This window comes from Falco peregrinus, chromosome 3 (assembly GCF_023634155.1).
Source record: "Falco peregrinus isolate bFalPer1 chromosome 3, bFalPer1.pri, whole genome shotgun sequence".
Classification (NCBI taxonomy): domain Eukaryota; kingdom Metazoa; phylum Chordata; class Aves; order Falconiformes; family Falconidae; genus Falco; species Falco peregrinus.
Window position 1 is genome coordinate 103,817,482 of NC_073723.1, and position 27,753 is coordinate 103,845,234.

General features: G+C 40.1%; 1 protein-coding gene across 2 annotated transcripts in view; it reads right to left on the reverse strand.

Annotated features, from left to right (window-relative positions):
- RECK (reversion inducing cysteine rich protein with kazal motifs) overlaps positions 1–27,753 on the reverse strand; it is a 66,339-nt gene that overhangs the window by 7,367 nt on the left and 31,219 nt on the right. For both annotated transcript variants that reach the window (XR_008746706.1, XM_055801043.1), the window contains exons 7-18: positions 23,432–23,465; positions 22,384–22,581; positions 21,715–21,982; positions 20,113–20,292; positions 18,932–19,144; positions 18,038–18,174; positions 15,715–15,855; positions 12,914–13,102; positions 6,496–6,618; positions 5,815–5,986; positions 3,556–3,748; positions 1,241–1,451 (exon numbers count right to left, since the gene is read on the reverse strand). Coding sequence is in view for 1 of the 2 variants with exons in the window: in XM_055801043.1 (XP_055657018.1) it covers positions 1,241–1,451; positions 3,556–3,748; positions 5,815–5,986; positions 6,496–6,618; positions 12,914–13,102; positions 15,715–15,855; positions 18,038–18,174; positions 18,932–19,144; positions 20,113–20,292; positions 21,715–21,982; positions 22,384–22,581; positions 23,432–23,465 (2,059 nt within the window). In the remaining variant the exon portion in view is untranslated. The remainder of the gene's footprint in view (positions 1–1,240; positions 1,452–3,555; positions 3,749–5,814; positions 5,987–6,495; positions 6,619–12,913; positions 13,103–15,714; positions 15,856–18,037; positions 18,175–18,931; positions 19,145–20,112; positions 20,293–21,714; positions 21,983–22,383; positions 22,582–23,431; positions 23,466–27,753) is intronic.

The following is a 27,753-nucleotide window of genomic DNA, read 5'->3' on the forward strand; positions in this document are numbered from 1 at the left end:
AAGACTGCCAAAGCAAAGTAAATGTTTCGGATTGATAGTAGAACGCCTAAGATTTTTTTTTAATGCTGAAGACATTTATAATGCAAAAGCAGTCATCTTTCAACACACATTTACTCCCATCAACATGAAGCAACAAGATGAATTTTCACTTGTTTCAAGATGACGCATTACTGTAAGCTAAAACCCACAGGCACTCTGTACCACAAGCCAAGGTTTTGGATGGATGGATGCACATGCAACTACAGAAATGATGAATTTCAAGCACTGAAACAGCTAGGGCATGACAGGAGCCAGTTACGCACATTGCAAACATTAATCTATGCAGTTACACCACGTTGGAGCTTAGAATCTTTATATAATGGGGGCGGGGGGGGGGGGGGGGCGAAGGACCTGTCTGACAGATGTGTGTTTAACAGAGAAATAGGTCATATTTCTTCTACTGTTTTTTTTCTGACCATCTCAGAAACCAAAGGGCTAATATTTCAGCTTTCTACCCATGACTGTGTATTTAATTCACCCCCAACTTATTATGCACAATTCACATTCACAGAGTGACTTTTACAATGTTAAATGTAATAAAGCACAAAGACCCTTCTTCAAACCCATGAATGAGAAAAATGGATAAAATTGTTTAAGAAGTGAGCTTTCCTTGTTCTATGTGTTACCTGCAATTTGCTACTGTTTCACATAGAAGGCATTTGTGAAAACAATAAAAAACCAGTTCAAACAGCACAAGGGCAAAACTATTCCTACTGCCCTCTTCCTTCACAGGGCTGGAAATACACACAGTGTCTTACTCTGTCTTCAATTAAATGTCATCTTTGTTCTTCTGGGAACTCCAGCTCTGACGACCGTTTGGCATTCCGGTGTGGTATCTGTGCTGCTACTTCCAAAAGATCACTCATCTGACTGCGAGCAGCGTTCTGCCCTGGACATGGCAGACCTCACTTGCTTCTCCTGGAGCAGCGATGGTGACAGCAGCAAGCTTCTGAAGACCAAGGGAGCGCGACTGCTAAAGCCAAGGCCCTGCCACCCCAGAATTACTCAGCCAAGCCCTGATACTGCTTGCTCCAGCCCTAAATAAAAACCTCTGCTTCACCCTTTCTCTCAGATGTCCCAAGGACATCAGGGAATATTATAATTTTAAAGTGTAAGTTTTGTCCTGAAGAGACACCTGTTTATGCACGTGGCCTGGAGACTCTCTCCTACTGCAGTAAACTCCAACGACAAATTAACGTACCCGGAGCAATAACAGGTTTGCAGCCCGTAGCAGAAAGCTGGGGGCATTTAACGAAGGCGCACTCGGTGTGAAAGCCGTAGTCTGAGAGCACGCCCACAGCCTGGCACTGCCCGTAATAGTCAACGGCCACGCGGTCGGCGTAGGCAGCACAGACGCTGCGGTAGGTTTCTCCGTTATGCCCACATACAGGCTCTGCTGACTTGCAAAACGGCTGAAACACACAGAGACATTCCACAGATCAATTTATTCCCGTACAGAAACTCCAGAGCAGTATTAACATCAGGAAAACCAAAGTCAATGCAAATTCACTGCTAACATTGTCAAACATCCAAAGAAGCAGGGACTCTAGAGTAAAATAACCTGCCTGTTTACGAATGGGTAATAAATGCAAAGAATAACTACTTCAAGAAGGCAACAGAAAAATACAAGCTGGAATCAGAGAAATGTACAGCAAGACATGTTTTGGAAACAACATTTTTTGTTCTGTGCTAACTCTTAAATAAAATGACCATGTCATTTAAATTAACTTACTTAAATTAATTAATTTTCATAATTTTATTACTTCATAAAGTATTATTAATAAAATACTGCTGTTTTATGTATTAATATTTTAATTACTTAGTTTATTAATTCATCTCAGTGTTTTTATGTTCTTAATTAGTGTGTGTGCATGTATTTCTAACACATTACTTGAAAAGCTAAACGTATACATTTACTTCAAAAGAATAAAATCCATTACTAGACACCTTTGTCAAAAATATACTGTTGAGAGCTTTAAATCTATAAAAATACATTTATTTTGTCCATTTTCTCTCAACATGTTATTTGATTCAAACACATGTAAAAAAAGAATCAGAGAAAACTGTAATACAGTTTCTTCCTATCCCCCTGTGTACATACATTAATCCAACCTGTTCAAGGGGTCAAATACCAATAAACTTAAGCTTCACGACAGGAACAAATGGAATTGCTGACTCTCTGCAGGCAAGGTAAGTAATACTTTTGTCCAAAGTCTTGTGAAATGATGCAACTCTGTTCATAATTTCTTGCTAAGGTCCAAGCATTTTATTAAACTAACGAAGATTTCTTGTACGTCACCATAGCTATATGATCACTGTATATCCTCTAAAACAACAAGAAAATTACAGTTTCTATATAACACACCTAAGCTACCAACAAAACAGACAAAGGACAAGTAAATGCAAGCACCCCAAATAGTCTCCTATCTTGCAGTCATCTTCCCTGTAAAAGCAAGAATGAAAATGTAAAGCTACCACTGTCCAAAACTTACGAACATGGATGCAACTAGGCACACGACTGCTGGAGAAAAAAAAAATCCAGCCATGCAATACTCCTTTGATTCTTACTGTTCAGGGGCTGAACATTCTGAGTGTCTCATGAGATATCTGATGTGCAATGAGAATTATCTGTACTTAAAGAGGTTGCTGAAAAAGGGCAAGAAAAATAAGGTATAAAGACAGAAAGGCAGAAACTAAAAGTAGGTTAAAAGAGCAATAGCATTCATAATACAGAAAAACCCTGAAAAAATGTTCTGTACTGCTAGGGATATCCATCAGCTGAGACCAAGAGAAGGTCTCGATGTTCATCATTTGAGAAAAACCTGGAGATGAACAGCCTATCAATGGTAAAGCCAGCAACTCTGTTCAGAGTAGCTCTGACCTTCCTTGTAAAGCGACAGAAACAGCTTGTATGCACACACCATTGGGAGCCGTGGGATGGAAGAACTATACCTAGTCCTAATCCTTCTCAGGAATTAATATGAGGACTAATTCAATCCAGGCTAACTAAAAACCCAAACATTACAGACTGCTTAGTCTCCGACAAAACTTAGGTGTAAATAGATCTTGGTAAACCTGGAGCACTATCACACAAAACACTAAAGGCTTTCTATGACTAGGTATTAATTTTTAAATAAACCAAGCTCAAATTGGTAAAAAACTAGCATTTAACTAACCAAGGAACTGCAACCAATTACTGCAAACATATCTCGGTGCAAGCTTTAATAGTGAAAAATAGAGGAAGATTTAACATAAATATCAAAGTACTATCCCCAAGAAAGCATAAATAAAGCTTTTGATTGGTTTTGAGACAGCTGTTCACTAAAGCAGAGATACACTTGACAAAATTCTCAATATAATTTTGAAAGAGTATTTTTTATACTGGTTAAAATTACATTTTTAAAGGATTACTTTAAATTAAAACATTTTGTAAGCTATAAAAAGCAGAATATTGCAAAAAACTTGAACATTAAAGAAAAAGATGAGTTGGTATTTATTGCTAGAACCACTTCCTACCTGGCATGGTCCTCGGTATGCCAAACTTTTTCCTTTTTGGTACAAAGTACACAAGTTGCTGTATTCCACATTGTCTGTGTCACAAACAGGATCCCGCGTCTGGTCGCAATTTAACTGCCTTGGCACACATTCATGCTGGCTACATTCGAACTTCCCAAAACTAGTCAAGCAAACTTGCTTCTTTGGTATGCACCTGCATAAAGTAATAAACAAAAATAATTCTGTAACACGATATGAAATTGATAAGTCTCAAAATATTCAGGGAAAATATTTGCAGTGAAATCTTTTCCAACGCTTTAGAGCTAACTATGGTTCAGCAGAGCTGCAGGAAATACAAGTGGTAAAAGATTCTGAAAAGCCGCTTTCAGGTCTCATCACAAACCTGGAACTGGTTTGCACCATGTTTAGTCAACGTATGTGAACGTTTATGTCAAATTTATCTTTTACCACGTATTTTCCAAAGGATTTTTGAGAAAGGCTTGGATAAACTTCTTACCTACTCCCAAGCTTCATTCTGTAAAGGCCTACTTACGGAAAACTAGAGAAAACATGAAAGCAGTCAACTGCAAGAGGTTGTATTGCAGAGGTCTAGCCTCATCCTTCCCTGGGGAGGTAGTGAACACAAGACTTACAAGCTCATATGGTTTCGATTACAGATACCTAATTGGATGCTAGCTTTGTTGGTTCAGTACATTCCATCCCATCCCATCCCATCTTGGGGATGACTGCAAACCAGGGAAGAATCTAGTATTAACACAATTCCCTTTTTTGGCATGTCATCCCTCTCAAGCCTTCACAGGTAAGTGAAGAGCAATCAACCGCAGAAATTCTTTCTCCTTTCTATTAAATATATAACTTCCAAGGACTTACGTGCAAAACATTTGCCATATGCCCTGCGAGACATCCCTGTGCTAGAGAAATGCCAGCCAACAGTTTGATGAATGGGCTGATGAAAAGTCAAATGGCTTTTTTAACAAACTGCTCCTCCTCCAAAACAACAAGGCTACCACTGGATTATGTACAATATGTCCCTATTCTCTCTGAGCGCTGCTGTCCTATGCATTACACATATTCCTCCCATATTAGGCAAGACTCAGAAATTCTGACATTTAAACACTTTACAAGTGGAATGTAAGATCTTAAACAGATTCTAAGTGCTTCAGTAATGTTTTAAAATGAGCATGGTTAGTTTATGCTACATTATCAAGCTGACCTAGAAAAACATACTGCTTTACTGAAACTTCAGTCCTTTACTGAAACTACAAGTGGTGGTTCTAAGCATAATAGTATTCTGTAGAACTGAAAAACCTCTCTATACTTTCCAAATCAGAAAGGTAAAAAGCATACATCCCCAATGCACCTTGGAAATTCTAATTTTCAATGCCATAATGGCTATTACAGTACAAAGCCACAGGGTTTTCTCTGCAGGTTTCTGCATGAAGCCATTTAAAGTGCAGAAAAAGGAAAAAAATAAAATTGCTATAATCAGTTTTCACGGAAGCACAGTATTACACAACTTAGGGTGGCTTTCTTTCAAAACAGAAAAATGTACAAATTCAAAGGAGACTGCAGTATTGCACAACACTGAGAAAATTGAAGACAGAGACCAGTATTATGAGCCACAGACTTTGATTTCTGTAAGAAAGGCCCGATTTTCTTTTTTCCTGACACTAGTACAGAGCATGGGTTCTGTTTTCATGTTTGTCTATACAGATTTTGCTTTTTCTGACATTGAAAAAACAGAGATTGTACAGGCATAGTTTTCACAAGATATCAGTCTAAAAGAAGCTCAAGTGTCCTGAAGTGATTGATATTTTCCTATTTTAGAGATAAAAAGCACAGATTATTCACTGAATAAGCAAGACTCACTGCAACTCTCGAATACAGGTGTGGGTTTTTTTAAACTACTAGAAGAAGGTGTGGAACAAGTAGTAAAATGACACTTAGAGCCATTTCACCAAAATTTGATTCCTCCACTTTTGAAAGTGTACATTAATTCTCTTTATTGCTAGAACAGAGATCTGCATAATGGATTTAAAAAATATAGTATTACATAAACAGAACCAAGCACTGACAGTTATTACAGTCCATTACTAACTATGATAAATAAAAAATAGCTACTTCAAACAGTTATTTTTATTGGAGTATCCCAAAACATAGAACGTTACTACAATACACAACACATTCAAAGAAAAAGCGTTATCTGCTTTATGAGTAGAAGATGCCAAAGAAAAGCTTTAAAACATACTGTGCTTTTACCTCTGGTTTTTATTACAAGGGTTAGGGTTACAAGGGTCCTTGGAAAGACATGATCCAAATTCAAATTGATTGTCCTGGAGCCCAACACAGCGAGCTATGCACGCACTTGGATACGTGCGTCCATTCTGAGCACAGACGGGCACAAACTGATCCACACAGTTACACGGCAAACCTGTAAATGCAACACACAAACCAGGAATCTGGTGCACTCTTATTTTCTAAGACAGAAGATACACAAGAAGACACTAGGATATCTTTGCCTTCCAGCAAATGCAAAGATGTGCCATACCTTCAGCCATGTCCTCCCTCCTGTAATTCAGCGATACAGCACAGCACCTGTGCACTCAGAAGCAGCAGGAGGGCAGGTCTGTGCACTGCTTCCTTGCTACCTTGACTCAGCTTTCTCCATTTCCCCCCCAAACTACCCCTCTCTTGTCCCTAGTGGCACTACGTCATCTCTACTTATTATTTTTACATATTACCCGAGCTTCTATTTTTCAATACTGATCTTTTTTTTTCCAAAGGTATATGTTGGTTGGACATCAGAAAAACGAACTGATTTAAAAAACATATTACTAACAAATTATCAGATATTTTCTGTTAATACTGTGGAAGGAATTTAGAAGCTAACTCTGGCCCTGAGAGTATTAAGCTTACAGTTTCCATAGTTTGGAAAGTTACCTGTAAACTTCCGACGTTCGTCTTCTGAACTATGCTCAGTTAGACACTGACGCGTAGAGCATATCAAGTTTCCAGCAAAACATGAACAGACATTACAATCTATATTAAAGGATGTTCCATGGCCTTAAAATAAAAGAAATTAAGTAAATGCATACAATTAATGCAAATAGACCAGAAGACTATATACTCATGTGTTTTACAGAGATACTACATTTTCATTATTAATTGTTCCTGTAATTTCCCTTATCCAGTTTATTTTCCCACTGAAATGTCTACCTTTGGATTTAAAGTTTTGCTTTATTCATTTGAAGAAAAGTCTGTTCACATGCATTTTTGATTAATTAGTTAAAAAAGGAAACAAGCACTTTATACTTTCAAAGCCTGTGTAAGTTGCATTTGCTTTTTTCTTTTTTTAAGAACAATTTAAAGCTGCAAAAAGAAATATGGTCATAAAGCTGTAAAAGTGGTTGATAAATCCTAGTTACTAAGCTCTACATCTTTTTAAAGGTAAAGCTTTTGTGAAGATACGTTCTTCTCCTAAACTCATTTTATATAAGACTGTGTCAGCCATAATCTTACAGACAACGAACACCCCTCTGTGGCGCAATTCTCTCCTTTGCACATACTTTTTGCTGAGAGGTGAGAAGTGCCAACGCGTCACTCCGGTCTTTATTGCTTTGCTACACCTGTTCCAGTTGTAATTTCAGCCCCCACAAGCAGACACAGCTTTGTCCAAGGCAGGGGACAAGCAAGACTGCAGCGAGGCGAGCAGAAGCCCAGAGGTCCCAGCGCGGGTGAGCGGGCCCCAGCAGGGAGCCCTCAGTACAGCGGCCACCACCGCCAGCGGCCGAGCAACCTGCCCCGCGTTCGCCGTTTCTCAGCTACAACCTTTTCACAGCTCGATCTAAGAATCCCACTGCAAACAGGCATTTTCCTTCTGTTTACCGACTCCAGTTTGGGTTGGTGAGCAGCCCACAGGACTGCCCTCCGCTGTGTTGTATGTCCCCTGTGAGACCCACCGGCGCCGGCGCCCGCCGCTCAGGCCGCAGGAAAGTGGCTGCTGAAGGCTGCCAGCAGGCACGCCGCCCCTCAGCACACCGCTGCCAACTGCGCCTGCGAGCAAGGCAGCTCCCGCCGATCTCCCTGCAAAGGGCGGAGGTCAAGGATGTACGTTTTGCTGAGTGCAGGGGCAGACGGCAAGCCCTCGGCATCCGAGCGCTTCGGAAGGGGTACCCCAGGCAAAGGACGGCAGAAGGCAAGGGGACAGGACAGAAAGCCTCTGCAGCACAAGCAGCTCCGTTTAAGCCACAGCACTACTGAAGAAAGATGAATCTGTCAGCAGGGAAGAAGAAAAGTTTCCAAGGTTTGACTATAATGCTGAACACAGGATTTCTTAGATGATTCTTCAGAGTCAAGAGTACCTGGCTTAGGGACCACGTGGCAACTCTGCAAGGGTTGGCTTTCACCAGCAAAGAGAGCACACAGCAAAGCTTCCTCAGGAGCCACCGCGCTCACCGGCGTCAGGGCACAGCACCAAAACCCCAGCGCCGGATGAAGCATTCAGGGCTGCTTGGTTTTAGTTCGGACGTTATGACTCAACCCTGGCTTTTTGCAACTAACACGGAGACCAGCTAAATGCAGTCACTACAAAAAGATCACATGGTGACCACAATTTTTAATTACTTGTTTTCAATACATCATCTAATGGATCTGGAATCTAGTAATTTTTTATTATATAATACATAGAGTCTTAATCACCATACACACTTAATGAGTAGTTATGGCAAAAAGTGGAATGTCTGGGTTTGGGTTTGTGGTGGTTTGTTTGGTTGTGATTTTTTGGTGGTTTTGTGTTTGTTTGTTTGTTCTGTTTTAAATGGACAGCACTTACTGAGTACTGAATACCTTCCCAGCTACACATATTGCTGCTATTTACCAGAACAAGCAACAGCTGTCCACTGTGCAAACATCAAACACAAATACAACTTCAGACATTTTTGTGATTATTTTTACCAGTAATGTGAAAAAGTGCAAGTTTCTTTGGACAGAACAGTCCATGAAAACTTTCAGTCGCCATTTAAATAATATATTTGCTAATGACTCTATTTTGAAAGCATCTACTTTCACAAGATACTTTCTATAACTGCCCATCAAACGTAACATTAAGGTTAAGATGTGTTCTGTGTTCTAAGTACATTTGGCTGACTTTTATCTGCTTTGGATGAACAAAAAAACCCCAAACATTACAAGCTGTAAATCATGCAACATTACAGGCAGACTTTCCCAAGTGATGAAAATAATTGTGCAATTGATTATTTAGCTCTGCTTGGTATCTTTTAAGAGAAAGAAATATGACAATTACCTACTCTTTCATGATATCAGCGTTTGGTTCACAAGCAGAAAATTATGTTTGTGGCAAATGTAACAAGTGCTTGGCTTCTCAAAAGTTACTTAAAAGATGTACGTAAAAAACAGTGACTCAGTTACTTTGACCTTACTAGGTATCTTTGAATTGCTTTACTTACGCTTCAGCTTCAGTCTGACAGTATTGTAAAAGGGCTGATCTACAGACACTGAGCAGTGTCCAGTGCCGAAATACGTAACTGTTCACTAGCAGAAAATCTTTTCCTTGTGGACTGATTCAAAGACACCAGCCTCAGACAGGTCACAGCTCGGCACAGACTCCGTTTTACATTCAAGACATTATGCAAGATTTTTCCTATCTTGGTAGTAGCTTTTTAGTTTGCTTTCCTTTTCAAAGAGCACAGTGCCAGTTTGTATGACAAAACCGGACCTTTACAGTTCTCAAGCAATGAATAAAGCTGAAAATAAATCAGTATTATCTTTTAAGAAGTATCACTTGTCATGTCTCTTTCAACTACTTTGTCAGATTAGGTAGAACCCAATTAACTCTTGCTGCCCATGCTAATTTAGTCTTCAAACAGTCAATAACAGTAAAGTTAGGTTTAAATTATTAACTTTCTAAAATGTCAAGCAAGAGATAGTTAGCATTCTTTTATTGTTAAAACAGAAAGCTGCTAGTTCAAGTTACCTGGCAGACAGAGATCAGCAGGACGTCTACACCCACTATGCTGAAGGAGACTTTCAAGAACCACAGTGTTCAATATACCTTTGTTATCATAACGTATCCACTTACATGTTCATTTTAAAGCATATGTTAGCCCCATCGATTAATCTTGAACTATAATTCTTATTTAATATTAATTTCATTTAAAAAATGAGTAGGTTTTTTTTCTGAAAGGCACAGGCTGCCTTGTGATGCTCAACTGTACGCTACGAAGGTTTCAAAGACTTTTGAGTGCAGAGGACAGACTATGCCTGGTATGTATTTCTAACACATTTGTACACATTAGCAGAACAGTCTTCTAAACAACTTTTTTTGAAACCGTTGTCCTTTGTGTGAAACCTACCAACATTGCTCAGTAAAAGAAACTCCCTCCCCAGAATGCCGTAAGAACTACACCAGCATCGCTGCCTAAAAGAGTACCAGATTTATTATGTGATGCCAAGGGAAGAGAATGCTGGGATTGTGCAAAACTTATTATGGGATGTTTAGTGGAAGGACCAAAGATGAGGAAAAGGAGGAATTAAGACAGACCAATCATGAAGATGTGTGGGAAAGCAGATGGAAAGGGGGAAAAAGGGATTTGCTGAGTGCAGACAGGTCAGTATGCTTCCCTCACCACAATCCATCCTACATTTTTATTCAATTTTATTTTTACCCTCTGTGTGTGTGCACTTCCTACCCTGAATACATGCAGGAATGCTAACAGGCTTTAAGCTGGATGAGTCAGTGCATAGGGTAAGAGGCCTGTGAGCCAGCAGTGGAGCGGCCACACCAGCCCTGGGAGCTCTGCTTGGGCCTGGATGTCACCAGCTCTGCCAGACGGGCAGCGGCCGGCGGGCCGCCACCGGGCAGAACCGCTTATTAGTGGCCTTCATTTCTGATCAGCAGCAGGGCAGGAACAGGTTTGTGTTAATGCTATGTGTCTTCATGTGGGTGCCAGTAAAGCAGTAACTTCTGTCCACGTCGATCAGTGTGGCTGCCCCCGTCAGCAGCACGCCTGTGCGTGTGTGTGTGTGCGTGCCTCTGGGTGCCTCTCTCTCGACAACACATCCAGTGGTTTCTGGCTTTGTTCACTGCCAATTCTGACAACGACTGTTTTGGCAAAATCAGTTTTATGTGGCCTTTACACCTACAGCTAGGTCTGTTGTAGGAGGGAGGATCATACAGTGAACACCTGAAGCACTCAGAAGATTTGCCAACAACAAAAGCAAAAAGTAAAAGCCTCTCTGGCATCCCTGTTCCCTGCAGAGGGAGTTAACGGTCCCAGAGAGTACCTTCTGCACAGGCAATGTGCTAACCAACCTGCCTCAGAAACAGCTCTGGACAGACAAGCACTAATGACTCTGCGAGTAGAGCAGGTATTCACCAAAAAATTCCAGAACTCCTCAGGTGTGAAATACCTGCTCATATAAGCGAACTCAACTTGCAACCTCTTGCTTTAAACTCCCCCAGTGACACATAACTACATATGCCACATTAGGGGAAGGAATCACAGGGTTTGTACAAGTCACAAAACAAATCGTTTGGATTATCTGAAGGAGTCAACAGCCAGGTGGACACAGAAAATCAGGTTGATACGCTTCAATACCCAACAGGCATTTAACAGCTCTTTTACATAGGCTTTCAAGAAAAAAAAAAAAAAGGAGAGATAGGAAAAAAGGCACTAACATGGATAAGTACTGTGAAACAGAATGAATGGGCAATGAAAGGAGGTCACTGGAGGAGTCTCCATGCTCTATGCAGTGGCTGTTCTGTTCAACATATTTATATGTGATCCAAAAAAACAAATGCAAGTATTTACATGACAAGGTCTACCAATAATATTAATGTACAAAGGACCAAATAATGAAAAACTGCAAGAAAAATCTCACCACACTGAGCAACTGGGGAAGGCTACAGTGGAGGAAATTAATCGCACTGAACATACAGTAGGTCTCTACAGTTCACACAATGAGCTGCGAGCTGACCGTTCCCACTTAAGAATGGGACCATGGTGTTACAACAGACAACTCTGTGAAAGCATGACCTCAGCAGAACTAGTAGCCAAAAAAAGATAATGTTCAGAAAAATTATGAAAGGAACATCATTTTGCTATCACATATGCTTGACTGGGCACTTGCATTGTGAATGGCGCATAAAGTTCAGCTCCCATTCCAAAGAAAATGTAAGAACTAGAAAAACGTACACAGTAGGGTAACAAATATGACCAAAAGCATAGACCTGTTTTTACACAAGGAATGAGTACATAGAATAGGAACTGGCTTGGAGAAAAACCCAGAAAGCTGAGGGGAATATGACAGAGGTCCAAAAGAGGAGGCAAATAGGTAACAATCATTTGTCAGCTTTTTCAGTACAAGAATTAGGATGCATCTCATAAACCAGGAAGAACTAGATGAAACAAATTATGAAGGCTCGAAGAAAAGAAATCCCTTGCAAATCCCACCAAAAAAAAAAACCCACAAAAGGGAGGGGTTTTAGGCACACATCTTAATATGTGAAACTTCTTGTCAGATGTTATAGCTCATGATAAAAGTTTCTGACTCTTTTTTTTTCAACATGTATTTAAGATCCATGGAAGAAAAAGAAACCAACCACCCGAGACAAAGCCAAACCCCCCCAAACCATTTAGAGCTAGTAAAGAAACTCATACTCAAGGGGTCTGTAGTCTGAAGCAGAGAACAGATTCTGGGAGAATATAAATGGGAAATATAATTAACTCCTCTGCCTTTTCTCATACTCTTCCCCAGACATCTCTGTTGGTCACTGGATATCCAACACCGTTAAAAGCAGACTGAGAGCGCCTGCAGAGCTGGAATCCAGGAAACAGGAGCCACTTAGAGTCCATTCCACCGTGCTTCAACTGCAGAACTACAGCACGCTAATGCAGATCCATTTGTTTTGTTGCTGTTGCTTCACCCCTGCTGCCTACTGGCTCCTCTCAGAACTTTTCCCCTCCTTCATCCCCCAGAGCTCCCACCAGCAAATTCTTCTTCTAGAAAGGAAGCTCCCTATTATCAAGCACCCTAAAACACAGGGGATGTGAGGCACGTCAGTGACTTTGTTTTCACCTTGGCTGAAAAATGGTGTACTAAGAACACGCTTCACAGGGGACTTTCACTGGCTGAGACAGACACAGTTCAGTATTGACTTCAATAATGGAACCCTCCAGCATATGCAAGAACTAAACAGGTATTATATATAGGGATGTAAACTTTTGTATTTTCTGATAAACTCTGCGTTCAGATCCTCTGGGTCTTCGTATGTACCTCAGATTTCATGACTTAAGGAGCAGGCACTGTGTAAAGATACAATTGCTGCTCTAATACTTACTTTTTCTTTGTCCTCCAACAATGCATGATTTTTGGAGGTCAACACAATGCATTTCCATGCAGTTTTCTAGCAATCCACTGTGTCCACAGGTACAAATCTTGTAACATCCAACATCACCAGCTGAGGATGGAACCTGAATAAGTGTACCTTGACGGACAATAAAATCTGAGGCTTCTCCCAGTTTGCAACCTATATAACAAGGAGAAATTTTAGCTCGTATTTAGTAAATACTTTGGCAAGTGCCACTATCAAAACTACTACTCTGACTTGTGAAACTGCTAAGGTGTTCCTAAAGCAGCCTTGCTCTTGCCCTTTAGACAAATACACTCATTTCATAAAGGCAACAAGTAGCAGAAATAGAAGATGTTCTGAAGTACCTGTAGAAATGTCATTTAAGACAAAAAGACTGGTAATTCCAACAATTCTCAAGTAATTTCATTTTCCACAATTCGGCAGTAGTACAAAATGTATGCAATACGACAAATACCACATATGCTTCACTCTCTCCAATACCGAATCTTAATTAAAGGGTCTCACAAGCAAAGCGTAGTCATTTCCTCTCTCTCACGTATTTTGGTGTCTTCCTTCCCTACTTGTACATATTATGTGAACACTGAAGGATTCATATAGGTAGATGTGAGGAGGGGAGAAAGGGAGAAAAAGCAGGAAAACTGGTTTAAAAAAAAAAAAGAAATAGAAGGAAAATTGTTTTCAAAATCACAAATAAAAAATAATAAAACAAATAGCAGATTAAAATTACCCTAGAAATTATGAACTTCAACAATTCCCCCAAGCTCTCAACCAATAAAAAGACTGAATTCAAACATAAAAGTCACCTTACAACCTTTAGAGGAAGTAAACTGTCTCTTAAAAAGTTCTGGGTGAGCTTGTTTTCAGATCACTTTGAATGACTTTTGCAGCAAGTGAAGACAATACCACCTCTATAGCAATAATGCTCAGCTTTTCAGAAAAACAAAAATATGTTGTAAGGGTCACAGAAACCTAACAATGTCCCTAGGCTCACAAAAAGAACAAGCTGAGGTCTGTCCTCACTTTTAGAAAAGCATGACTGTAGCAGATGTATGAGTGAAGCAAAACCCAGTTTTCCTTTTTGTAATTAAAAATCACTGGAGAAATGGATCAGACACAGAACCACTGGAACAAAAGATGCTCAGGGAACAGATGCAAGACAGTTATGGCAATTCTATCACTTCCTTTAGAAAGGAGGCTGCTTCATGCAATTCAGTTTAAAAGTCAGCGCCACTCTCACCTGCTCAGTCTCTCTCAACACATGTGTTCAAGCTGTCACCAAACACAAGCTTTCCTCTTTGCTTCAAGAGCCATAGGTGCTATCTCCAGTCACTGAGCGATATGCTTTGCGACAAAGGAAGGGGAAAACCTGAGGCACGCACTACTACTAGATGAGGTAGAACAACGAAGGGGCTGTAGAAGCTGGGACATCCTACAGTCTCCCACCTCCTCATGTGGATTTGACCCTTGTTACCAACACCATCCAAGCCTGCCATTCCAAAGTGAGATAGCTGAAACTCACTGCACATGACGCTCTCTCCCCAGTCAGCTCGCATTTATGGTGGTGCGGGAATTAGACAATGCCTGTGTTCTAAAATGGCAGTTCCCAAATGATCACCAATGCCTTTCTAGCGAGGTGCATCTACATTACAGGTATCGCTCAATGGAGCAGCAGCAGAAGTGCAGACAGCCGTTACTGATGCATCTCCAGATGTCATCTTTAATGAGAGGCGGTACCATGGGTCTCATGGAAGTGCAAAGCAGCACAAGAAGCATTATTTGTATTTTTGTTGTTTCCCAAAGTCAGCATCGCTTTCCACCAAACTGCAAGTCTACATACAGATTTGGGAGAGACACAGAGCTAACCAGCCTTGTGGTTCTGCCTTTTGCCAGCCAGAGAACTCACAGCACTGCCAGTCATTAAAGATTAAGTGCTGAGATGCTGCATCAGTGCTGCAAGCTCAAGTAGTAGAGAGAAGAAAGGAGAGGGCAATAAATTACGCGCCACGCCACTTCCTTCCCAAGCCCCAAACCTGGGCACTCCAGACCCAGTGAAGCAGGAACAGTGAAGACCTTAAGAAAAAGTCTGGGTATTAATTTACTCAGACCAGAGCTAGTTACCCAGGAGCTGCTGGAGGCAGTCCGAGAAGCTGACCTGCCTGTGGAGAAGGCTTTAGGACAATTCCATGTAAGATACCACCTCAAACTTTAATATAGCACCAGAATTGCTGCCCACGCAAATGTACATCCCAGGGCACCCTGCTTCTGATCAGACCCTCAGAGCTCTCAGAATGACCTCCCAAGACCAACAGTCTGATTTCCATTAACATCAAAGCCAGACATAATGTCCATTTAATTCACCAGTATGGAAAGTAATGCAGATATGGCTAATAATATATGGAAATACAGGGCAATACATGTCACAGCATCTGCAGCAACAGTGAGCTGCACTGTATTTACAGTACTGCATGCTTGTAATTCTAAATAGCAGGCAAGCTGCTTTGAGGCCATGTACGGGCATTTATTTCTTCTGAAGCAAAATAAGTAATGCATCTTCTAATAAGATGCTATGTTTCAGTGGACAATAAAACCAGAAACACAGCAAGAAATGAAAAGAGGTAGAAGGTAGGCTACAGATTTTGAAAACACAAGATAACTGCAGTAATAATTCTTCTGGGATATCAGCAACTAACTTTAGAACTTTCAACAAAACTTCAGTGCTGTTATCTTTACCAGCAAAACTCAGGTAAACCGAAATCCAAACCCCTTACCTGGCACACACAAGTACGGAAGACACACTTCTCCAGACTGGCAGCCTTTTCTGTTTACTTCACATAACTGATTAGCTGCACATGGATTCGGATTACATGGATGTGTAACATCTTCTACAATGTTACCTAAAGAACTTGGGCCTGAGAACAGAACGTACAGCATTTACATTGACTTAAATGAGGTTTATTTTTCTTCAACAAAGCACAGCATTTCTTACATCCAGTGAAATCATATTTTTGATGGTTCTGTGAAAAATATGTATTTTTTTAAAACTATACTTGTAGAAGCTTCACATGGCAAGATACTAACTGATTTCAAAAGTTTATAGTCCTCAATCTAGAAATGACAGCCCAAATGATTCTTCACAAGCAAAATATAGGTCCTCTACCTTGTGTTCAAAATAATTTTCTCTATATGACAAAAATACAAACTGACAATGACCAGCAGTTTAATCAAGACAAGTCCCATAGTCAACGATTAACAGATTGCAGGTTTAAAGTACACTTACTGTTTAACCAAGTTCGCTATCATCAATAAACTTTTGTTTTCCCTTTAACTCACTAGTAAAGTTCTCCTGTTACAAGACTAGGGAACGGGAAGGCAACATGGAAAAGCAGCAGCTAAAAGGAAAGCAACACCCAAAGCTTCAATACATCGTCCCTCTGGGATCAATTTATTTGTTGAAGCACACTTTCAGTTGCAGCTCTTACTAACCAAAAATCTACTGTTTTCAAAGTTCCTGGGATTCCAAGAAAGAAGTATCAAAGTTTAATTCAGAATAAGGTCTAAAATGGATAAATCCCATAAAATCTAAAAAGGTCTAAATGCTAGAACAGGAAGTAGTAATAGGGTAGAGCAGATTTGGAAAATAATGTCAAAAAATGCATTTAAATGAAATCTAGAACCAAGATGAAATTTTGCTAATACAATTGTGTTCCACTCTAAGGGATAAGACATGCTAGAAGAAAACAGAATCACAAAAATGTAATTCTTCCATATGCCTGCTAAATTAATGTTCTACTGCCCCAAGAGTTCGTTTTAGTTTTGGTTACTCTAATTGCACGGTTAAAGAATAGAGATTTTGCATCAAGCAAAAGTTTAATTTTGTACATCAAGAAGTCATGCTCTAAATCATGCTGTTGTTTAAGTGACATTTGAGATCAGTCCTCCCAAGCATGACCAGCTTCTGTCCTGTAAATAAATGGTGCTAGTGATCTTATTGTCATAGTACTTTTTTTGGCATGCGAGATGACTTCTTGAAGAACAGAGTTTTCTTAAAGTAAGACTAACTAGTCTATTTTCAAATACGTAAAAATCACTGAAATTCAACAAGCCAGATTATGAGATGATGCAGACGAGTGTACTTGTCCCGAATATACAGTCCCCAAAATAGAAGTGTGGTGAGTTAGCCTTGGCTGACAAACTCCCACTCAGTGCCCCCACCCCAGATCGGGGTGGAAAACAGGTGGAACAGAAACAGAGGAGCTCACGAGCTGAGATAAAGACAGGGAGACTGCATTAAGAATTACCATTGTGGGCAAAACTGATTTGACCTGGGGAAAATTAACTAAATTTACTGCCAGTTAAAATAAGCATCTAATTACAGATGCAGGTAACAGGAACTAAAAGACAAACATTAAAGCAACTTCTTTCTTCTCCAGGCTCACCATCACTCCAGCCATCTCTGCCCCTGTCCCAAGTGACGCAGCAGTGATTGGCAAGGGGGGACTGATGGTGACTGTGGTCAGTACACAGGAGTTTCTCTCTGCTGCTCACTCCTTCTTACCCGCTCCCCTGCTCCAGCATGGGCTCTCCATGGGAGCAGCTTCCTTCTGGGTACACCCACCTGCCGTAGCACGAGGTCCCCCACAGCCTGCCTCGTGGCCACCTTCTCCGCCACGCAGCACCTCTGCTCCTCTGACCTTGTGCCACCTCTGTTGTTTTTCACTCTTCCTGATCCCTCCTACACCCACCTGGCATTTTTTGCCCTTTCTTCAACACGTTCTCACAGAGGCACCACAAACTTTGTGAAGCAGCTCAGCTCTGCCCTGTAGCAGGCCCATGCAGGGCTGGCTGCGCCTGGCACACCGCAGCCCCTGCAGCCTCCGCTGCTACCAAAGCAACCTGGCCACGTACACCCAGTGCAAGAAGGAATAAGTGTCATGAACTATAGTGATGTGAACAATCCAGTTCTCTCTAATACCCTAAATAAAATGTCTCAAATTCAATACAACTTCTTTAAAAGAAATAATGACAATTATTAAAAGCGATGATAAGCATTCCAAGTACCTTGTTTCTTCGCATAGGCATGTTAATACTTACTCAGGTATGTATCTAATGGGATGCAGTTCTCCAAGTCATCTGTTGGAGATAAGAGCTCACAAATACTTTCAGCTGAGTGGCCTTCAGGGAATTTATTATGATCTCCACATTTCTTCAGTATTTCCACACAATCCGATCTTCAGATAAATAAAGAAACAGAACTTCATGAACACTACTTCAAGAAAAAAGGTCCTGTATGGAAAAGGCTTCTTTCCATGTTCTTCCTTTCACTGAATCCATGATTTTCCTCTTCTGCCTCACAACAGAGTGTTTATTTATATATATATATATATATATAAAATCAGGGGGAGGAACAAATGTGTGACACAAAGACAAGAACTATTGCTTACAATACTCTTATACTTTGGGCTTGGCAAACTTCATTTTCTGTGGCATCATATGCATGTATCTCTCAAGACCAAACATTTCCTTGATTTACTAACATCTAATATGGGTTGAACTCTATTTCACTACCTGTACTAAATTAGCTGGTCTCTTTTCTACCCAATCACTTAGTTTCAAAATCTATTTTTTTTAAAAGACAAACTTCATTTTTTTTCCAGAACTTTCTGTCAGCTGAAAATCTGCAGTAGGTCCCAACACAAAAAAAGAGGAAAGGTTTTGTAGACACCACAGAGTGCCAAAAAACCTCCAACAATAAATCAGCTTTACAACGGAAGCATATACATCCATCTCGTTAACAGGCAAGCACCTTCCCGTCCCAGTGATGGAGATTCAAGCAACGGCAACTACACAAGCTCACGTTCTTTTGTGCTTGCCTTGCCATGCTTTCCTAATGTAAGTCAAACAGCCCTACAGCAGTCTTCTAGTTCTCATTAAAATCCTTAGGCTGAAGCTCTGAACTCTGTCCCCCCAGCCCCCCCAAGTACTTACTTGCAGATAATACTTCCTCTAGATTTGCTGTGGCAAGGTTTAATCTGCAGTGAGCAGGCAATTGCCTTCCACATTTCTGGCTGGCATTTTTTAATGTCAAGCACGGGAATATTTATAAATGGCATCTTAATACTGCCTTTTTCCCACAGCTTCATGTCATTCATGGCTCCCTGGTCTGACTGAGTATTGCAGCTCCTAAAAAGTTCTGTTGGTCTTAAAAAGAAGAAGTTAAGATATGGCATGTATACAAGAAAATAAAACACCACACATCTCTTCTTTCACCATATGAATTCTACAGCCTTGATATAGCTTGATTTTTTTGTGGTATAAAAGAAACAAAACCCTTCCACAGCTAAGCAAGATCGAAATCAACTTGAATTCTGTCTTTAAGGAAAACAAGCTTTTTGAGATTCAGGACTGAAACTCCCTTCTCATCTCTACCTCTTAGACCAAATATCACTTAATTTTTTTTAACCTGAAGAAAGGTGACTTAAAAGCAAGTATCTTAGGTATCCAGAATATCTGTATGAATGTTTCCTGGTAAATCACTAATGCAAGCTGATTTATAATTTACATTTCCCCAGGCTGCATCTATCACATACGTAATTCTGCTACCTACGTAACACTCACACCACTGTATACTATCTGAAAGACAAGCCAGAGATCTTTAATAGCTAACAAAATTTTTAAATGTTTTCTTTTGAAACCAATTATTTAATTTGTAACCTTGCAATTACTAATTCAGACACCACTTTTAAATCATGAATTTTGCCCTAAAAAGTATAAAACTACAGAAATATCTGAAAGAAAAGGAATTTTGAAAAAGGGGTAATATATAAATTTAACAAGCGTCTTTACATTATTTATAATACACAGTGTTCCAGTAATCATAGCTCACTTATCTATACGGTAAGACAGAGCAATATGCTGCTAATACATTATGACATTTTACAAGTTCATGGGTTTGCTTTTATTCTTGTAAGTTTTGTTATGTCTGTTGTTAAATACATTTCTAGAAGTTTATTCTAAAGAAAAAATTTCATTTTTAAATTATGTAAAAAAATGTGTGCAGAAAGACAGCTACATACAATCTCAAAATAAGCCTGAAAAACATTTTACTTTATTTTTTTAAATCAAAGCACAGGAATTCCTTTATAAAATATTCAGTGTCTCTCTCCTACCTGTTATTAAAATTAGTGCAGTAAGTAAGATTTCTACAGCCCAGCTGACAAGGTTCTCGTACATCTGCTAAACAGGTCAACATGGAAACTTCAACTGCATTATACTCACAAAAGCGATCAAATTCTTGCCAGCTCTGTGAATTGCCCCAGCTCGTGCTATAAAGTTTAGTGCAGAGCTCTCTACACAAAAAAAAAAAAAAAAAAATTGACAAAGAACATAAAATTAAAAGAACAGCAGTCATTCAGCTAAAGCAGAGCCTATCGTTTCCCTGCTGATGACAACAGCCTATGCTCGCTGTAGAAAACTCTGTTAGTGATACTGAAAGACTTCAGAATATAAAACTGCAGTATCCAATAAAAATGTGATAGCTGGAAACCTGAACTAATGACTTTAAGGTGCAAACTATCCCAGCTAGTTTTACTTGTAATAAATCTAGTTTGATATGATAATGAACAACTTCTAATTCCCCATCCTTCAACTTCACATCACTCCTCCTCCTCCTACAGAAACAACTGGCAAGCAAAATACATTTCTTCTCTTGCCCTGATGTTTGAAACAGGCACACTGGTTTTTTGCTTGTGTTTGAGCTGTTTCCTGGTGTCAGTGATACCCAAGCCACTTTGATCACAGCAACATCCTACAAACTACAACTGTTCCCACCCCATCTGAAGGTACGGAATTTTGCTGTGGTATTAAAGTCTACTGCACATTGAAAACATGAGAGAAGGATCCATTTTTAGAACTCATTGTTAAAGCAAGCAGCTAAAAGATATTGTATCAACTGCTTTGTGCTTCGATGTTCTAAAAAAATAACAACTCCAGCGCTCTACTACTAAACGCATTGTAAGATCCTGCTGCATACTGTTTTGTTATGGGAGGGTTTGATAGAAAAGGAAGCGACAGCTCAGAAATCAATGTTTGCAACTTATTTTGACATATTGATGCACTTAAAATGCAACAACAATCTATTTCTAAAGTGGACAGAAAATTGCTCGACACTAAAAATGCTCCAAGTCAGTTATTTGCAAGTGTGCAACTATTAGAAAATTGCTCGACACTAAAAATGCTCCAAGTCAGTTATTTGCAAGTGTGCAACTATTTGCTGCAAACCTTTTTTTTTTTTTTTTTAACGTCAGAATAGTTAGTTCCATTATTTAATTATTAACTAAATAATCTAAGCTATTTTTCACTGACAAAAATCTGAACAGCATCTAGTAAGGAACAAGCAGCAACCAGGTACTTGACAGCTTGTGCAGTTTGCTGGCTCCTTGGCTCCCTTCAGCACCTGGTTAAGGGCTCTGCATCTTGCTGCAGTATCGGCTGTCACAGCCACATGCAAGGTACAGGTTTCAGTAATTACTGTGTCTCCTATAAATAGCCAGTGCTAAATGTGAGAAGTGATTCCTCTTCTACAACTACTTTTTAAGATACAAAGTAAGTATTGGACAGAATGGGACACCCAGGTGACTACCTAAACCTTTACTTTTCCTAAGAATTCACAGAACTGTTTGATGTACACGGCAGAATTCAGGCAAAGGCTTGATACGAGATAAATTCTGAAGCATTTTTACAAGTGGCCATGAGGGTAGGGAGATACTGACCTACACGTGGAAGAATTTGCTTTAGAACAGCAATGGAGCTTAGCTCCATCGAGGCCTGTTGAAGGCGGAGGGTGCACAGTGACTCCTGGGTGAACAGACCTTGAACTCTCAAGAAAGCATTGCCAAAGCGGGTCCTGGGGGAGAGGCATTGTTTTACAACCCTCTATAAGTCCATCAACAATTTCAAGCTCTGTTTTCATTGACATCAGAATTCGTTTACAAGCAGTCTGACATGCATAGTCTTCTGCTCTATCACAGCAATATAAACCTGTCAAAAAATTAAAAATAATCAATGATCAAGCATACAACAACCACCAAGATGCATGATGTAACAGCCCTCAGAGAAAAAGTCCTATAAGAAGGCTTTCCTCGCCCCGTCCCAGATAATCTCACAGAAAATTGCTGCTTTTAAATGCTAAGAGATTCAACTCTGGAAAAACACAACAGTGTTATGTGGAATCAAAAACATAAATAAAAATCAATAATGCACCTACAAACTAAAGTTATCATTTTATAAACTCATATAATCAAAATTATAATATAGAAATACATTAATACAATTTATAAAGACTCATACAATAACACATTTTATATAAAAATTGCATACAATCCTCAAACATTTTCAGTATTTTTCACAACTTTCAGCAAAGAAGAATTTTTTATACTTACTATCTGTAGGATTTCTCATTGGATATGACTGTGTATAGTTGTTAACACAGTGTATAAGCTGAGGGCTAATAGATGCACAGTAATTTTCAACTGCTTTAATTTGTGAAGGACCAGGAGAAGAGTCTGTCCGAAAAATTGCTTGACAATATTCCCGACAGTTTGTGTGATGACCTGCATAACTGCAACAGAGTGACCCCACTGGGGAAACAAACAAACAACAGAAAATCTATGGGTTCCCAAACAGAGAAACGAAGAAATGAGCCATGTCTGTACCACAATGATGCTCAAGGTATTACTGTGGAAAAAGAAAAGAAGAAATTCTTCTATGCTCTATTAAAATAATCTCCATCTACAGAATGAGTGGGAGGATCTGTAATTAGCCAAATTACATTTTTTGTTTGGCTGGAGAAAAAAGTCCCTACAGCCATCCTGAACTCAAGTTCAAGACACAAGCAAGACAGCTGAATTTTATCATCAGCTATTTTGTTCTTATTTAGGGTAGCCAGACAGAATTATTAGACAAGTACTATTAGTAAACAAATAAATAGAGTAGGATCCTAAAACTCATTCAAAAAAATATACAGATGGCATCATGTTTCACCCATTTTTCATATTTTATTAAATACACAGTTCTTGAGGAATATTTTTACTAGAATTAATTCTGAGATGCTGATTTCATTTTATATAGACAGACACTGGGCAACAAAACACTTGCATGATGCAAGACTTTATCCAGGCATTTAATTTTCTTACTTAACACTAATCAAATGAACAAAGCAGAAGGAAAAGATGAGCTTCTAGGTTATCATCAAAATAGAATAGAAAAAACAAATACAGATGAACAAATTAAAAACTAATATAAATTATACGAGTTGCCAAATCCCCTTATCACTGAGCAAGAAAATTCACTCTTGTGGTTTGTCCTATGGAACTGAATCCATGTGATCTGTGTATATGTACACCCACAGAATGCTTACGTTTTAGAGATAAAAGCAAAGAACGATATAAAAGGAAAACAAAAAAGACAAGCTATTCATTACATACTTACTTTCATTTCTGTTAATACAACTAAAGAGAGCATTCTGAAATCAAAACAAAAAGAGTGTTACAAGCCAGAAAACTTCAAATAAATATTTGTGTCCGTTCATTTCTTCTAATGAGCTAGTAAGTCTAACTTGGTTATTATTTGTTCCAATTAGATTGGATTAAAACAAGAATACTATACAAAACCACCGAATGTAGCAAATTAAAAGATTAGAGGTCACCTGAGTTCTGTGTGCACTTGTAACAAAATAGACAAATATTCAAGTGAGCAAATAGGAAGACTTCCCTGGAATAACTTAGAAACAGCATGCTATAATAGGATGTCCCAAAATGTCATTTTTTTTTTTTTAATGGCAGTAATTTTAGAGATTCTATGTGAAAAAAAAGTCTGCACAGACGCAAATCTAAAATCTCAACTCAACAGCAATACACCTTGAAAGCTAAAGCATGCCACCAGCTCCCTCAGACAGCAGCCAAAAGGTACAGCTGGGGGTACACAACATGCCAAGTGACAGAAGGGAAACGTACACCCTGCTGTTCTGTTTCAGAGGACTCTTAACGCACAGAGCAATCACCGAATGGTTTGTGTAGGAAGGGACCTTCCAAGGCCATCTAGCCCAGCCCCCCTGCCACGGGCAGGAACACCTTCAGCTGGATCGGGATGCTCAGAGCCCCGGCCAGGCTGGCCTTGGATGTTCCCAGGGATGGAGCACCCACAGCCTCTCTGGGCAACCTCTGCCAGTGCCCCACCACCCTCATCATCAAGGATTTCCTCCTCACATCCAGTCCGAATCTGCCGTCTTCTAGTTTAAAGCCATTCCCCCTTGTCCTATCGCTACAGCCCCTGCTAAAGTCTGTCCCATCCCTCCTGTGAGCCCCCGTTACGTGCTGGAAGGCTGCAGTGAGTGTCGCCGGAGCCTTCTCTTCCCCAGGCTGAGCCACCCCAGCTCTCCCAGCCTTCCCTCACGGCAGAGCTGCTGCAGCCCTCGGAGCATTTCTGTGCCTCCTCTGGACCCGCTATGACAGGTCCATGTCTGTCCTGTGCTGGGGCCCCCCGCACTGCAGGGGGTCTCACCCGGGCAGAGGGGCACAGCCCCCTCCCTCAAGACTACTGAACTCTTGCCCAAAGCAACCATGGCCTCCCTCACACTGAAAAAGCACATTCCTTCTTAAAAAAATAGATATAGGCATATAAGCTTTCTGGAACTCTGTGAAAAGGTGAAGTCACAAGGCTGAAATTCCAAAAGGTAGTAGCCAGTTATCAAAGACTTTAAAATCACGGTTGTGAAAAAGAAGAGACATCTGAACCTTTTTCCACACCTGACCTCCAAACTTGTCAAAACAGCCATGATGAAAAGTGGTCAAATATATTAACATAGTGACAAAACACAATCCTCATCTGCTTGAAGTTCCTGATCTCCGTAATTTCCCCTACCCCCACCATTAAATAAATCTGTATTTTACACAGCATATAGAGAAGAAATCAGAAATGCCATCATACTGATCCATGAACATAATGTGGGATTAAAATCTTGCTTCAGTACAGCAAAGTATCACGTGTGCTACTACCTCCACCTAAGGAAAGGAGGAGACCCCAAGACGCAGCCCCAACCCAAGCTCCGCAGCTCGCCGCATCCACCCGCGCTGGTCACCAGCACTTACTGCCCTGCAGAGCAGTGGGTATCCCCAACAACCTGCCTGGTATTTTTGTGAAAATTTGTACTGCTGCAAACAGATGGAAGTGTTAGATTTTTAAAGTAAAGAAAATATAAATGCGCTAGGAATCACCTTGAGGTTTTAATGTTCTTTTTGTCTGATTGTTTGGCGTTGTCCTGGTCTAACCCTGGCCGGCAGCTGCATACTGCACAGCCGCTCACTCACCCCCTGCAGCGGGATGGGGAGGAGACTCAGGAAAAAGGAAAAACTTGTGTTGTAAACACTGTGTTTGCATCTCCGCTAGGCAGCTTCAGTACACAGCTCACACCTCCTGCACCCTTCCCTGACCTCCAGAGGCATTGCAAAGCCTGACACCAGGACCAGCAAGCGTTAGAGTCCCAACTTCGTACCCCAGGGGAGTGCTATGCACTAAGCACAAGCATTCCACCAGAGAACCAGAGAATTCTACAATCCCACTTCCCCTTGTTATGATTTTTTTCCCTCATGCAAGTTTTGTAAGTGCCCAAGTAAAGCGTGATTCTTTTAAAAATGTTTTTCTTCATTTTCATGGCTATCTTTATCCTCTTTTCTGGTGTTCATTTAAGAGCAAGCACTTCAGAACACAGATTCTCCCTCTGTGTGAATTAGCATTCAAACGAATTACCACTCCTGCAGAGGCAGTTCTGATGAAAACCTGAAGAGCCAAAAGAATTATTTACTGTACCAGAAGATGGAAGACTCACATTTTAACTTAGATTTAAAAAGCTCAAGCCTTGAAGTTTCAGTTTCTATCATGCCATTAATGATTTTATTTTACACTTTAATTTAAATCACAAGTTCCAACTTGCCAGTTAACTCTTTATGCCATGTAAATCATAGTGCCACAATCCTGTCTTCTACGGTTTCACAATTATATCATTTGGATAATATATTTCTGGATAGTGAAATATGTTAACAGTCAAAAGCAAGATCTTAAGAGGACAGTTCCATTTACTGTTGTGAGCAGCATCACTTTCTTCTATTTAGTCAGAAATTACTTTAAACCATGGGTAAACCACGGCACTTGTGGCACTGAAACAATGACCCTAGGAGAGTAAACACAAATCTAACTTGAAAAATCTAAGTCTGTTCTCCATGAATGCCAGCTACTTATAATTTTAGTGATCATGAATCAAAGCACAGGTCTACTGAGAACACCTCACACAAAAATTACATGTTTGCCTTACAGAAAACAAGGTCCAAAACCTCACGGAGTAACAATTCAGACATTTTGTTCTCATTCTTCTAATATCCTCTACCAAATTGTAGATCTTTTATCCCAAGGGCACAGATCCTGCATAATTTCTCTGAGACTGAGAAGGAATTTGCAGCAGCACTCCTCATCCCAGCAGCAAGTTTTCATCTGATTCACTTTAGATTTTCCCTCTTTACTACCCACAAAGCAAATCCTGTCAACCCTTCATCTGTGTAACAGGGATGAGGGACCAGAGAACTCATGAAAACAGAACGTGTAGACAGAATCACTATCCCGTATCTGTAAAGAACAGATTTATACTGTTGACTAAAGGCTCATGTCATTTTTATAGCACCATACATCCTTCTCAATGAGTTCCAACAAATGGTTATCAGAAAGTCACTGTTCCAACGCAGCCACCTGGTTTCTTTGGGACCTTCCATGTATGAAACGAGAAACAACTGTCAGATAGGAACTGCCATATAAACATCGCTCTGACCCAAAACTGACTGTCTTTAGAAGCTGCTGAAATTAAGACTTCTCCACACCCACTCTGTACCACGCACTGGAACATGGCAAGCAAACCCACCAGGCAGAAAGCATCACTGTAACTATTAATGCTCAGGGATAGCAGGGGCTCCTGGAAAGGCTGAGGTCTGTCTGTCATGGTTACACATAAGTACTTGACCTACTGTTAGCACAAACAATACTTAGAATCATGGTGTAATGCTGCTATAAACTCAGCTAGAAATTGCCATGTTATTTAGAAGTTGAATGTTAACACAGAAAGTTATTACAAAGCAGTTCAGAGATAACAGTGTCACCAGCCCTGTTAGATTAGATTGCAGTTTGTAACCGCACAAAAACAGGAGAACATTCAGAGGATTATGGTGTCTACCAACATTCCTCCTCTAAAGGAGGACTCAAGCTGAGACAAAATCATCTTACAGCAATTTTACACACCAATTTTAAACAGGCAGGATGCCCGAACCAGATAAGAAATCTTATTCTTTCTGTGCTTTGAAACTATAGTTCCACAGACCGCTGAATCACCACAATAATGCTTCTGTGTCTGTTAAGAGCAGGCGGTCTTCTCTTTTTCACCTTGTTTTCAACTCTCTCTCCCTGTTCCCAGTTGTGTAGTCTTGTGTATGCCTTTACACCAGCTCTGGCACTAATTGTCTTCTCAGGGCCTGAGTTTTCTCAGTAACCCTGCTGAGAACTCCTTTTTCTCATCTCCTAGGAATTTAAAACAGTGATTTCAACAGGTGTAGAACAGAATAATCTTTGAAGTATCACCTTTTGGACGGACCTGCCAGAAGCCAGAGGCAGAGTAAGATAAGGAGAAGTATATTGGTCAGGTTATCTATGGGAGGGAATCTGTGGCAGAAGGGCAGTTGCAGGAAGGCACAGAAAGCACGACAGCCACCTGGAGT